Source organism: Gavialis gangeticus, unplaced genomic scaffold, assembly GCF_001723915.1.
Source record: "Gavialis gangeticus isolate Ggan-Ray unplaced genomic scaffold, GavGan_comp1, whole genome shotgun sequence".
NCBI classification, from domain to species: Eukaryota; Metazoa; Chordata; order Crocodylia; family Gavialidae; genus Gavialis; species Gavialis gangeticus.
This window is the reverse complement of record NW_017728996.1, coordinates 36488382-36501896: the sequence shown is the minus strand read 5'-3', so window position 1 is coordinate 36501896 and position 13515 is coordinate 36488382. Positions and strand designations below refer to the sequence as shown.

General features: G+C 40.6%; 1 protein-coding gene across 2 annotated transcripts in view; it reads left to right on the top strand.

Moving 5' to 3' along the window:
• The window catches only part of THSD4 (thrombospondin type 1 domain containing 4), an 853555-nt gene that overhangs the window by 445776 nt on the left and 394264 nt on the right, over window positions 1–13515 (top strand). The window contains exon 1 of one of the 2 annotated variants that reach the window (XM_019504325.1): window positions 4510–4759. The exons of the other annotated variant lie outside the window; for it this stretch is intronic. Within the exon in view, the coding sequence (XP_019359870.1) occupies window positions 4688–4759 (72 nt within the window). The 5' untranslated portion in view covers window positions 4510–4687. Of the gene's footprint in view, window positions 1–4509; window positions 4760–13515 lie in introns of those variants that run through there. 2 annotated transcript variants of the gene reach the window in all.

Here is a 13515-nt window from a genome sequence, read left to right as displayed (position 1 = left end):
TTTTAGATGAGTTCAGCCTTCTGAGCTGTCTGTGTAACACTAATATATCCCATGTACATGCAGGGGTGTGCCCTGTCTGCAAGGGGAAGCAGCCGCTGCCAGGCATTCCCCTCTACCCTCACAGCTCAAGCAGTGTGGGGCGTGGCCAGACCCTGACGCCAGGCGGTAGCATGAGGTGAAGGGGGTGAGGGATGGGGGTTTAATCCCTGCTCCCTCCTCTCTCCTGCCAACATGAGACCACAGCTGGGGACTGCCTGGTAGGGCTGCAGCAGCTCCTATCAGGCATTGCGCCCCAATCACTACTTGAGCAGTGGGGCGTGTGGCCAGACACTGGCTCTGGGCAGCAGCCTGAGACAAAGAAGGGGAAGGAAGCAGGGTTTAATCCCCTCTGCCTCCCCTCTCCCACTGGCACGAGACCCCAGATCCCCTCCCGCCCCTCTTCACCTCAGACATTTGGCCACACCCTCTGCTGCTTGAGTGGCAAGTGGGGGAAATGCCTGGCAGGGGCTCCTGTGCCCCTGCCAGGCAGACTCTGGCTGGGGTCCCGCAATTGGAGAGGGGAGGAAGGGGAAATTAACCCCACCCTCCCCTTCCCCTTTGTCTCAAGCTGCTGTGAAGGCCTGCTTGAGTGGCAAGTGGTGGCAAATGCCTGACAAGCTGCTGTGTCCCAGCCAGGTAGACCTTGGCTGGGGTCCCATGGTAGTGGAAGAGGGGACTTACCCTGCCAGCCTGGGCCGGGGCATGGCGAGAGGAAGAGAAAACCCTGGCAAAGGCTCAAGTGGAGAGTGGGGTGGGAGGGGTAGAAGCATGGCAACCTTCCCTACTCATGCAGACCCAGGTTGGGATCCATGGGCAACGGAGGGGATTCAAACCCCCTCCTTCCCCTTCACCTGAGCCTGCTGGCCCACGCCACCACCCCCTCCACTCCAACAGGGGAAAAATCTGGCAGGGGATGCTCTGACCCTCCAGGCAGATAAGGCTGCATCCCCAGCTCAGTTTCCCACCCCCATCCCCTTGTCATATTTTTGATTAAATATATTTTTTGTTCCAATATGATATTTTATTGAGGCTGAAATATTTTGCAGAAGTGTATCATTTTAATGGAAAGCTCTGTGAGGTCTATTAACTTGTGATCCAAGAGTGAGGGAAAGGGATACTCAAATAGAAAACCTGATTGTTTTGATCCAAAAAGGGTGTTTCAACATGATTCCATTTCTCAGATGTTGGGAGATTTAATTTTTGTTTAAGACCAAAACAAAACAAATGTCAAAACTACCAATGTTGTTATAAAATGGACTTGTCATCCCAGCAAGTTCCACTGACCTGCCATTCCTCCCACAACAGAGAACCTGGACTCATCCCCCACATGGCTCCTGTTAACATATCAGGTATAGACCCTGCCTCAGTTTTCATTGTGCACATATGAAGTCTGAATCAGCCTTTAGCCTATGTTTGCACTTTTTGGGGATGTTGCAAATTGAACTCTGCACGAGGTGTGGACATAGCTCAGATGTAGGAGTGTTTTTGTTTCCAGATCCCCTGGATGACAGAAGTTCTGCAAGCAGAAGCCAGGAGTGGATCTAGAAGTGGTGTGGTGGTGTAGCTGCACCCCCGTTTTGGACTGGAGTACACTGCGGGAGCCTCAAAGGCAGATGAAAATCTCCCCTCCTTCCTCCTTGGTCCTCAGACATGCATGCCCTCCCCACCCCTCTCTCTTTCTCAACCTGGCACTCCTGCTTTTCCTGTTGTCCCAGAAGCAGGGGAAGCACCGGAGTTGCTTCTGCACACTCCAAATGGGCTGCACACAGGCTGGGGTCAACTGGGGATAGAGATAGCAGCAACAGGGTTGGTGAGAGAGTAGTGGGGAAAGCAGCAGGGACAATGGAGGGGAGAAGGGATTTTCATCTGTTTTATGGACCTAAAAAGGTGCCTGGTAGGCAGAGGGAAAGGAGGCTGGGACCATAGGGGTGCAGCCACCCCTCCAGTCCAGGGTACTGCTTTAATACCTTCGTTTGGGAAATCCTGGATCCAACCCTGGAAGAAAACACCTGTGTAGTGCAGGTTTTGTTATCACAGACACTGGTTGTGAATGTGGTCTTTTTGCATATATAGTTCTACCACCAGAACTTTGTAGTGTAGACAAGGGCTTAACAATTAATCAATTCCCTGTTATTAATAACTGCTCTGACTCAGCCAAGGATGGATTTGCGTAGGCTATGGTCTGTTGGCACATAGCCCCCCCACCGCCTCTGCCAAGTCTGAGTAGATATGAGTGCCCATCTAAAAGAAGGCTGTGCAGGGATGATGATGGGTATGATACTTAAAAAAAAAAAAAAAAATCACTTGTGATATAAGTGATTTGATGTGATGTCACACCTCTGTTTGTTACCTGTCCACTGGATGAAGGGGCCAATCCATTTTTAGCTATGCTACTGGACGGCAGGTAGGTCAGTGCAGTAGCTGAAGATAAAATAACTCCTGGCTTTAAATGAGCCAAATTCCCATCGATTTCAGTGGAAGTTTTGGTCAATTGAAAACACTGTAATTTGACCTGTGCCAGTAATAGGAATGCTGGTACTCTGTACCCTTTTAGCAGAAGCAATATTTATTTAAAAATTTGCAAGCTTCCTATTACATAACCGTACTTAGTTGTTACTTGGACATGAGTCTGAAAATTAAAGAAAGGAAGCCAAATATGCAAAGCTCTCCTTTTTAGGGTAGTGAGAGGAAAGGATGGTTTTGAAGTTAAATGTCAAACAAAATATAATAAATAAAAATCTGAGAAAGCATTCTCACTCCAAATGTCTGAATGTATTACAAAATATAAGCATTCAAATATGAAATTACAGGATTGCAAACCCAAAGAACTCAAAAACTGTAAACTAGACTCCAAAAATCAAGAGATTTTCATATAAAAATAATTTTTGTTTTCTTTTTCTTTGCATTCTGGGTCTGAGGTGCTTTTAGGTCATGTTTTTCAGTTGCCTTCTGCAACCAGAGTAGTAGAAATATATTATTTATATTAAAGGTGAGATTCTTGCATAATCTTGACTTCAGGAGTCATGGTGTTAAAACAAAAATCCCTCAACTTCTTTGATAAAATCCTTCGAGCTGGCAACAATGAAGTTGAGAGGAATTTAAAAGTAAAATGAGAAAGGGAAGGAAAGAAAATATAGAACTAAATCAGTCCCATACATTTTTAAATGTTATGAAAATTGTTCTGTCCTGCTGTTCAGTATGATGCATTTTAGTCAGCATGCCTTTAGAGCAGTGCTTTTCATGTTTCACAAATATAGCTATATTGTTTAGCTTTGCAAAAAAAAGTGTCCCCTGCACAGACATGTCCAAGGAAAGGGGAGCACTTCATCCTGTAAGTCTCTTGCTCTGCATTTTTATTTCAGTTTCCAAGACAGAAACATAGTGGTCTGTTTAGCAGAGTTAATACTACAACTATGTACTGTGCTTCTTATACTGTTTTTACTATTTTCTTGAAAATCGACATACCCACTAAAACAAAACAAATTACTTCCCCATGTTTCTCTTGTCTTTGAAGGTTTGTAATTGCTGATCACTTGGCTTAGGCAACTCTAGGATTTGAAGAGAGAGTGCTTCTTTTATCTGTAAATACATAAAAACAAGAGAGAGATTGCCTTTTAGAATACCAGTTAATGTTTCATTTCCTGCAAATAGCTGAGCCCCTTCTAAGGGGTAATGAGCACCCCAACTCCCAACTCCTCTGGGCTATAAGTGAGAACTGGAGCATGCTGACAGAGTCTCTTACAACAGTGGTTCTCAACCTTTTTTGTACCAGGACCCAAACATTGGTCCAGGGACTGCAAACATTGATGGCCAGTCTTGACCCAGTGGCCCCAGTATGTGGTGCAGGGTGTGTGTGTGTGGGGGGCAGGGGGGCCCCAGGCTGAAACTGTGCCAGCCTGCAAGGGAAAAGCCAGAGTTTCCCATGTTCTTCTCCTTTAAAATGTTAAAGTTTGTTGATCCATTTTTAAAGTTTGTTTGTGACCCTTTCATATATTCTTGCGACCCACTTTTGGGTCGTGCCCCACGGGTTGGGAAATGGTGCCTCACAGGACTGTATAATGACTGTAACGTCGCGCTGATGTAAGGCTGTTTGTAAACTGTAATGTTACATTTAGTTTCCTGGAATAGTGTTTAACTGATTGATTTGCTATAAACTTCTTTAATAAAAGAGGTGCTGCAGCTTTAAGTAGCTCCTGCTGTCTAACCATCTACAGGCATCTTTTGCGAGCTGTTTTAGCCTCTGTTTCTCCAATCATGCCTGCTTAAGTCAATAAGGTATTGACAAGCCTCCTCGTGCATTAAAGCTTACCTTTTAGCTTGTTCCATGAACCAGAGCAGATGCATAACTTGGCATTGACCATTTCTGTCCCTCCCCTTCTTTGCCTTATACTAACTACAGCCCCCCAGTCATTGCTGACTTGAGCCCCCTCCCCCCAGCAGGGAGAAGTCATTACATGAAGAGATCAGCTTACCAGTTGTCTTCAGAGCAGGGGCTGAGAGCAAAGCTCCTGGTAGTACAGGGAGTGAGAGAGTGAGTAGTGCCTAGCAGAAGTGCAGGGCTCTGATACTGAGACACAAGTGCATCTGCTAGCTGTTAGGACTTGGCAGAGGGATTTCTCCTCTAGGGTAGCTCTAACTTTGGGTAATAATGTTTGTCAGCTACCTGATACTAACATTGCTCTACTCTCAAACAACAGTGTTAGCAAGACCTGGGGGAGAGGTAAGCCAAGTATATCGTCTTGTCAAAAATTATTGTCTTGTCAGAGCTGCACTTCCTCATCTATCTATCAAGAGGGATTGTAAATGGTTTTTGTTGTGTACGATATTTTAGAATTGCATGGTCTGCTACTGTATAAAAATAGTTGTTTAGTGTGCAAAAAGCCTTTTAGCTGGTAAAATAAGTTTGTCAACTGCTGAAAGCCAGCTTCATTTTATTTGCCACACAAAAGGTACATCATGCTTTCTGTGAGATATGAATATAGTTTGTGGATTGTTTTCTAATGTATACAGAAATAAAATACTGTTTACAGCAGTATGTGGTGTGATGCAGTACAATACAATGTTGCATTTAAGTTTTTTGTAGGAAAGGTGCAGGACCAAAAAGTTTTTACTTGTGTTTTTTCTTTTGGTGCTTAAGAATGTCCTCTGTATTGCGTGTGCACACATGCAATGTGTGTGTGTGTGTGTGTATAAATATATATATATATTTAAAAAAAAAAAATCAGCATCTTCATTCAGTGTGTGGGGATTATTACAATAAAGAGGCAGACAAAACTACAGTACATGTTGTAGAATATAGGTAGCAGCAGTAAAGAGTGATTCTGGGGTATTCCCATTAATATGGGAATTTCAAGTGATGGAATGAAAGTAATTTTTAACATTTGAGTTTGCTAATCTATTTCCTAAGGCAGTTTTCCAGATTTTGGCTTATATCAGAGTACTTTTTCATCAAACCCTTATTTTATCCTGGAGGGGAAAAATTTAACTAATCATTTTCCATTTAGAAAAGAATTTAGCAGACATAATTATATAGACCTGAAAATGCATATTAGTGAATTTGCCAGCAAAATACATTCTTGAAACATTTGATAATCTTTTCCTCACATCCCTACCTGAAATGTAATGCATATTTACATATTTTAATAATAATATGGAATAAATGGATAATGCTTTAATATGCTGTTTCTTCTCTGAATATGTCAACAGTATGCAGGAAAGCTAAGTGAAAAGTAAATCTTCTGGAGGTTGGTGATTTTGCTTTAGAGCTCTGCCTTTTGTTAGTCTTGTCAGAAGTTTCTAATAGCCTTGTATAAAGCCCAGGGCAATTACTTTCCCCGCTTAAAGAAAGTGGAAGTGAACTGAAAACACATCTGAGTCAAAAGCTGCTAGGTTGAAGCTTAATATAGCTCCTACCTTTAGAGGGTGCATTTTAAGAATGTTTTAAAAAATAGAAACATAATGGACGCCATTCCAGAAACAACGTCTGCTTTAATGAAGTCTTGTGTTATGAAATGCAGTCTTTGATCTAATTAAAAGAAAGTAAGGAAAAGTTTTAAACAGAGGATAAGGGCATTTAAATGGGCCAATGATCAGAGTAACTGAAAGCTGATCATTGCCCTCTAGTTGTCACTCAAGTTTTTACGTCCCAGTTGATTGTTATTTAGCAAAAGAAAAATAATAGATGGACTCACCTTAGCTAGACTGAGGGACTTTAAAAATGTGTGGTGGCTCATATGGAAAATATTTCTGTCACCACTGCATGCACATGTGGTCTTCAGAGATCCATATAAAGAGCAAATTGAGAGCAGCAGCAGTGTTGCTTGCCAATTATCGTTGTGAGTGAGTAGAATAAAAGCAATTCTGTGTTCTTACCTGGAAATGAATTTCTGCAGTAGGAGTGCAATGTGGAACATTTTAGCACTGTAACGCATATGCCAAATAGTTAAAACTCTACTGCTCTCTTTAGTTTCTCAGCTAACACAGCAGCCTAAATATGAAACGAGGAATGGGGCTTTATCACTGAAACCTGGGACTATGGGCTTTTCTATATTTAATGAGCAGGCTTCTTTCTTTTAATTTATTAATGGACCTAATTGTGAAAATTCTATACCTAAAATACACAGTGCTTCATGGAGGTGCAGTAAATCCTTTGCACATGTGTTGTCAGAGCCCACCTCTGCATAATCTTCAGCATTTTTCCTACATTAGCTATAGCATCTTGGCTACATCAATACTGTTTCTTTAGGAAATTAATCAATTAGGATTTTTCCCTTGGTGGACAGGCAGTGAACTAAACAGGGGGGAAATAAGTGAGAAGCCATATCTAGAAAAAATCAGAACAGCGCTATATTTCTGGCTAAAGTGTTTTATTTACTTCCAAGAATGTTTTTGTTTTTATTGATTTAGAGGTATACGCAATATATAAAGTTCTGCCCATGAAAATGCTGGCATTCTGTGCTTTCTGAAGTTATCAAGTGTTTCTTTTCTTGCCAGTTTGTTCTCTCTTGCATTTTAATGTTTGCAGCTTGTGTATTCAAGTAACATAAAAAAATGAAAATCCAATTGTTAGTTTCCACTTTAAGTCTTTGAGAATTCCTATTGCTACTTGTTGTGTTAAGTTTTGCTTTTCTTTAGTCATTGGGGTGGGGAGTAGCTAAACATGATATCTATTAAATGGTATTGCATGAGATTTTTTCCCCCCATCCAGAGGACAGTGTGGAGGAGTAACCTTGCAATTTGCCCCATATTTATTTGCTGTGGTGAAGGACCTTTTTTGGTACTGTGTGTAGGGAAGATGCAATATTCTTCACCCATGGCTGGATGCTCAGACTGTTAACTCCTCCTGATCCAGCCTCTTTAGAGGTCAGAGTTCAGATTCCTTCTCTCCGGGGTGCCCAGGAGCAGTTGTCCCCATGAACAGACTGTCCATCTACTTCTGGTGGCTGACAAAGAAATACAGTTTATTTGGCATCATGTAGAAAATAATGAGAAAACCACAAAACTGAAGTGAAGCTATGTTAAATGGATCTGAGTTTAACTGCAAAAAGTTTAGCTCTGATCTCTTAGGTTCAAAACAATGATAAAATGAGAGGTTTATTTTCCCCTCAGTGTACTATTTTTATAAGTTCGGTGTCACAGTTTCCAATATGAGCCTTCTAAAAGTTTTACCCTGTGACTGGAAGTCTTTACCTCTCCTCTAGAGCCAGAATGTCATGTTTCAGCAAGGTATCTTATCCTGAGATAACTTCATGTGTAACTGAGAGATTCTCTTCTCTAGTAATCCTCTTGATGGAGTTTGTTTGCCCGTGTCTTAAATCTTAAATCAGCATGTTCTATATTACCTCATCCCTTAGTTCAGACTTCAACACACACCTACATCACAGTTAATTAAAGCCATTATTCTTCCACTTATAAATACACAGACTTTTAAATGTTCCTCTTGCAGTTTACATGATGCATATGTGTATCAAGAATCAGAAGATTCTTATGGAGCTCTACAAGGAATGAATCTCCTTCACTGAATATTTGGAACATGCCCTCCCTTTCCATTGTGATGGTTTCTTTTGGCATATGAAGGCCAGACGGTTATCCTTACTCTCAGTATGAGATGCTCTACTCCTTGAATTAGTCTTATTGTATGCAGCAGCAATGGGTGATATTATGTGCATTTAATAAATCACCCATCCTGGCTTCCTTAGCAACTTCTTATCCAAGCTTTTGTGTCACAAAACCAAAGCCAGTTTGTAAACATTTAGAATTGCTGCATTTTCTGTTTATATTTTTAAAATTTACATTTTTATTCTGTGTTTCTGACAAAAATTTGGTACAATTTATGAAAAATGTGAAAGAAAACTAGCTTCAAATATAAAACAAACTTTGACTTCATCGTGCTTGTGTGGTAAATTAACTTTTTATAAGAGTACATTAATAGTTCAATTTTCAATGGATTTAAATGGGCAGAAAAAGGCTTGCAGAGTTTGACCCTGAATTCTTTTCAGCTCTGTGATAACATTATGTCCAGATAAAGGATTTTTTTAAAACCTTCATTCTCTGCAGTAAGTGAATTTGTTAAAGAAGCAGAATTTTTATTCACATATTTTGCTATGGCAGTTAGCATGAAGCACACGAAATGTAACCACATCCTTAAAGTATACTTTCATCAGCTATCTGTTCATCCTAAATATAACAAGTTTTAGTTACTGGCTAAGTGTGAAATTATCTCCTCTCTAAATTTAGGAATGGAGGGATGAAAACAGCGAGATGAACCTGCTGCAATGAGGAGTTGAATTGATATAACTATATCCCTGGCTTCTGAATGATCAGAAAATCCACTGTGTGAACTGTACCTGTTTCAGACTGTTGGTTTTGCTGAGCAGCATAAGGCTTGTGATAAGAGATTCTTTATAATTTCATAGGTTGCAAAATCAGAAGGAAATCTGTAGACATGCAAATAACATTCCTAGCATCAGTTTCAATGGGAGTTTTGTTATCTCAGCCATTATTCCTGGAAAACATAGCTGCAAAGAGACTTTGCATTTATCCCAGGATAAGCCATGTTAACCTGAGACTAAGTGCAATCATACAGACATCTATGACTGTTGTCCCAGGGTAAATCCTAACAAAGTTTCCCAGATAGGAGGTAGTAACAGTTTATCCTGGGGTACTGCAGCACACATGGGTGATGTGTGTATATGCCAGTCCCAGGATATTTTTGTTCCAAGACAAAAACACAACTTATCCAGGGACAATGCAATGTCGATTCCTAGCCAATAGTTGGAGAAGACCTGGTCCAATGCTTATAGGTAAAGCCACTTCCATGTGACCCTAAGAATCAGGGCAGAAGTGCCAGCATTTTTCAGTGTTTCTCCAGATGTGAACAGAGGCATTTGGAGAAGTTGAAAGGAAAAATAAGCTTGCCCATACCCTGTAAACTCCCACTACTGACTCATTTGCTGAGACCATCACTCTTGAAGATACGGGTATTTGTTTTGTTAGTGGCCAACATATTTAGCAGGCCAGAGAGCTTGCTACACTTATTAAGTCACTGACAGTGCTCAAAAGTTTCAGTTCAGCTGTTTGTCCAAACCGTGGAAATTTTTCACTTAGTCAAGGGCAGTGATTCCCAAACACAGTGACATGGCACCCAGGGGTGCCAGCAGAATCTTTGCAAGGTGCCTTAAAGTGTGAAGAGATAAGATATGAGCAGGCTCACGCGGGTCCCTGGGTGGTCATACCTCATTCCTGCTACCCAGCTTCTTTGCAAGGAGGTAAGCTGTGTAATATGAATTAGTTTTTGAAATTGGGTGCAATTCATAAAAGTTATGGAGGGGTTCCCCAAGTCCAGTGAGGGGTGCCCCAAGGTCAGAAAATCTAAGAACCACTGATCTAGGTAGAACTTTAGCATGTGTATTCCCTTTTCTGGCCAGAAGCAGGAAGTACAAAGATGCATTAAGATATGTATCTTTAAAGACTGCCCATATTTTCCCCACAATAAAAAAATCTCTTTGTTTTACATTAAAGCCAAAGATGTGTGACAATTCCTACTAATCTATACAGTCTTCTGTTCTGAAGTCACCTTCACTTCTACCCGAAGACAGACCTGAAATCCACAATGCCAAATTGTAGTTGAGATTTTGAATCCTTTGCTGGGCAGGGCGGTGAGAACAAATCTCTTAATGTCCTTTTAAAAAAATACTATCTTCAGGGTTTGTATAGCCTGTGTAGCATTCTTCTTTGGCTGACCGTTCTTTTTTTGAGGTCAGCCAAAGAGGTACTGCTGATGCCAGTATTGTGACTCACTTTCCATAAGGTAGAATACAAATGGTGCGTTCCCGCACTGATCTGAGAAGTGGACCATTTGTGCATGAAAAGAACGCCATAAACAACTTCAGACTGTGGCCTTTTGAAAACTTTTTTTTTGATTGACATAATATCAATCAAGAAAGAATGCATCTCTGCTCCAGGAAATATGAGTAACCTCCCTAACAAACTCCATGGAATCTTCTCAAGTCTCACTAGAAAAGGCGGGTGTGTTTGTGTCAGGTGCTGCGTCCTTGTGAAAGAACAGTGTTAAGTGCTTAATCAACATGGAAGCAAAAATAGGCTGATACAATTTTAGACTTTGTGTGCTCGTAGCATGTCACTAAGTAACTGAATCCACACCTTGTTTATTCAGCTATGTGGTACATTTGTAGTCCTTATTACTATGCTATCTGAACTTCTTACAATCATCAATGTAACTGGTATGCCTCCATAAGATAAGGAAGTCCTGTTATCAAAATATTACAGAGTACTGAGGCGGAGGGACATCCAGTCCAGATACTTAAAAGTATTTAGGCACCTGATTGCCATTGAAATCATTATTGAGTTATCCACTGAAATAGATGCCTCAGCAGGAGATGAGCACCTTATTATCTTTGAGGACCTGGGCCAAAGGGACTCACCTAAAATTATTGAGGAAGTCTGCTGGTGGAATAGGGAATAAAACCTAAATTCCAGATACATTATACTAACTTAGACCATTCTGCCACCTAGTCTTTTGCCTTAACTCAGGGTAAAAGTATGTGTTACACTTAGACCATATTAAATCTTTGGAATGGTAGGCAGTGTTAACGTTGGAATGTGCAGTGAGCAGTTAACACGTTAAGGGTTAATACTTTTACTTGCCTGGGCTCTATTTCTGCTTTGGATGGTGGGGGCAGGAGGGGACTGAGAGCCATGCATCCTGGGATTCTGGAGGATTGCAGATTGCTCATTTTATCTTTGTGGAAGAGACTGAAGTTACCTTAACATGAGCTAGGTAGCCCACAGTAAACGCTTGCCTGAAGTGGTGTAGCTTTGAGACACTCAGAGAGCTCTTAGCACTAGTAAATGAGCTTTTACCTGTGGATATATGGATTTTAAGTGCCCTTAGAATGCTTTAAGTGTGATGTGTAACTTCACCCTTAGTCACACCATCACATTATTATATTTCAGGCCCTTTTTTAACCAGAAAGAGGACAGACTTTATCTAATCTAATAGCATAGGACCTTCCCATTCCATTGGGCTACTCTTAACACCAATGCACAAAAAAATCCAAACTCTTTCCACTTTTCTCATTGATTTGCAGTATGACTTTAATTTACCTTACTGTTCATTTCCTCAGTTATTCTACCTGTAAAATAGGGATAATAGAATTTTATGCACTCTCCCAAAACTGGGTCCTCCTAATTTGGAGAGGATTGAGGTAGGCACGTGGCTGCAGTTTCACATAAAATATCATCTGTGTGTTTACACAGTGTGGGAATCTTGCAGAAATATTGTGGATTGGCAACTGGAGAGGATGTTTGAACCTTCCTCAGCATATAACATAACTTATTTGGATTCATGACAAAATTATATATTCAGCATATCATAAAAGCAGATCATAATTCAAATATGACAGTAATTGCTGCCATCACAGATGTAGTATTTGAAAACACAGCCCTTCACAGCTAAAAAGAAAACAAGCCTGAAGAGACATGCTGAAGCTGTGAGGGTGCTCTTGGTGCACCTAAACACTACCAAACTGATTAAAGTGAGCAATGACACAGAGACCTCCCTTTTGCTTTATCTCAGCTTTAACACCACTATTAGTAAAGCTATTCCTTGCTGTAGAAACTGTGGGCCTTGTTACATGTTGATTTGGCACAGCTCCTGGAGCTCTCAACCCCTGGATTGTCCACACATTCATACATGAAACTAGCTTTAAGCATTCTTTAGGCAGTTTAAAGTTATGCCACTCCAGCCTAGGTTTATTTCTGATCTGTGTTATCTAGCTGGTGTTACATTAACATGTAGCCACTCCAGGTCATGCATTACTATGAACACCCCGCCCAGCCCACTCCCCTTATGGACCATAAGGGGGGAGAATTCTTACTTTTCAATCCTCAAGGCCCCTGCTGGCTTGAATGTGTAACTGCTTCAAATCCAGCTAGCACTAACACTGATCAGCATTTGAGCAGCTCAAAGTGCAGTGTGTTCCAAGGCAGCATGACACAAGCTTTGTATGCTACAGTGCTTTCCAGTCTATAAAGATGTTATTTATATTGCATCAGAAATAACTCCAAAAAATGCCTATCATATTTTCTAAATAAGTAAATGATTCCCTCCACGTCCCCCCTTCCCCTTTTGCTTTCTTTCATGGTCCATAAGGATCCTTCATTCCTTTCCACGTAGTCACCACTCCTGCATCCCTCCCCTTTCTCCTGTGGGAAGTCCAGGACTGAAATACCACAAGTAGAGCCGTGTTGAGTGAGGGGCACTGGCAGAGAGTTGTTAGGATATTTTCCTAATGGCTCCCAGGCTGAAAGACCTGATCCAAAGCCCACTGAGTTTGAAGGGCTCTAAATCAGGCTTATGCTGAATTTTTTAGTCATACTCTAAGCATATGAAAGGCAAGGAGAGGGTTATAATAATGACTACAATGTTAAACTGCAGCATTGTATTTAGGCTCTATCATAATTCAGTTAAATTCATTAAGACGTTGCTAAATAAATAGCTAAGTTTAATTGGTTAGCTGATTTGATTCTCAAACAAATGTTATAGACTGTTTTTCCAGAAAGCTGTTCTCTGAGAAACCTGTTGGATGACTTACTAAAGACTCATGTTTTAAAGAATTTACCATGAATTTTACACATGGAAATATCATTTTGTCCAGAAACTAATAGTTCAGTAAATGTTATTTTATTGTACTTTGTTATTGGCGCTATTGGTTTACTTGCTTTATTTCAATTTTTTAAAATCTTTTGTTTTAAAAATAATAATTCACTTAAAAATGCATTAATCAATATTTTGTCGTAACAAGGTAATAGAAATGGTTTTATTTACTCTGGCAAAGCAGGTTAATCTTGAGTAGCAGCAAGCTTCTAAGAAAGTTAAGATCTGATTCAAACATGCTGACTGTATAAAAGGAGCAATGGAAGGAGGAGGCAGGATATTTTACATAAGGTTGCACT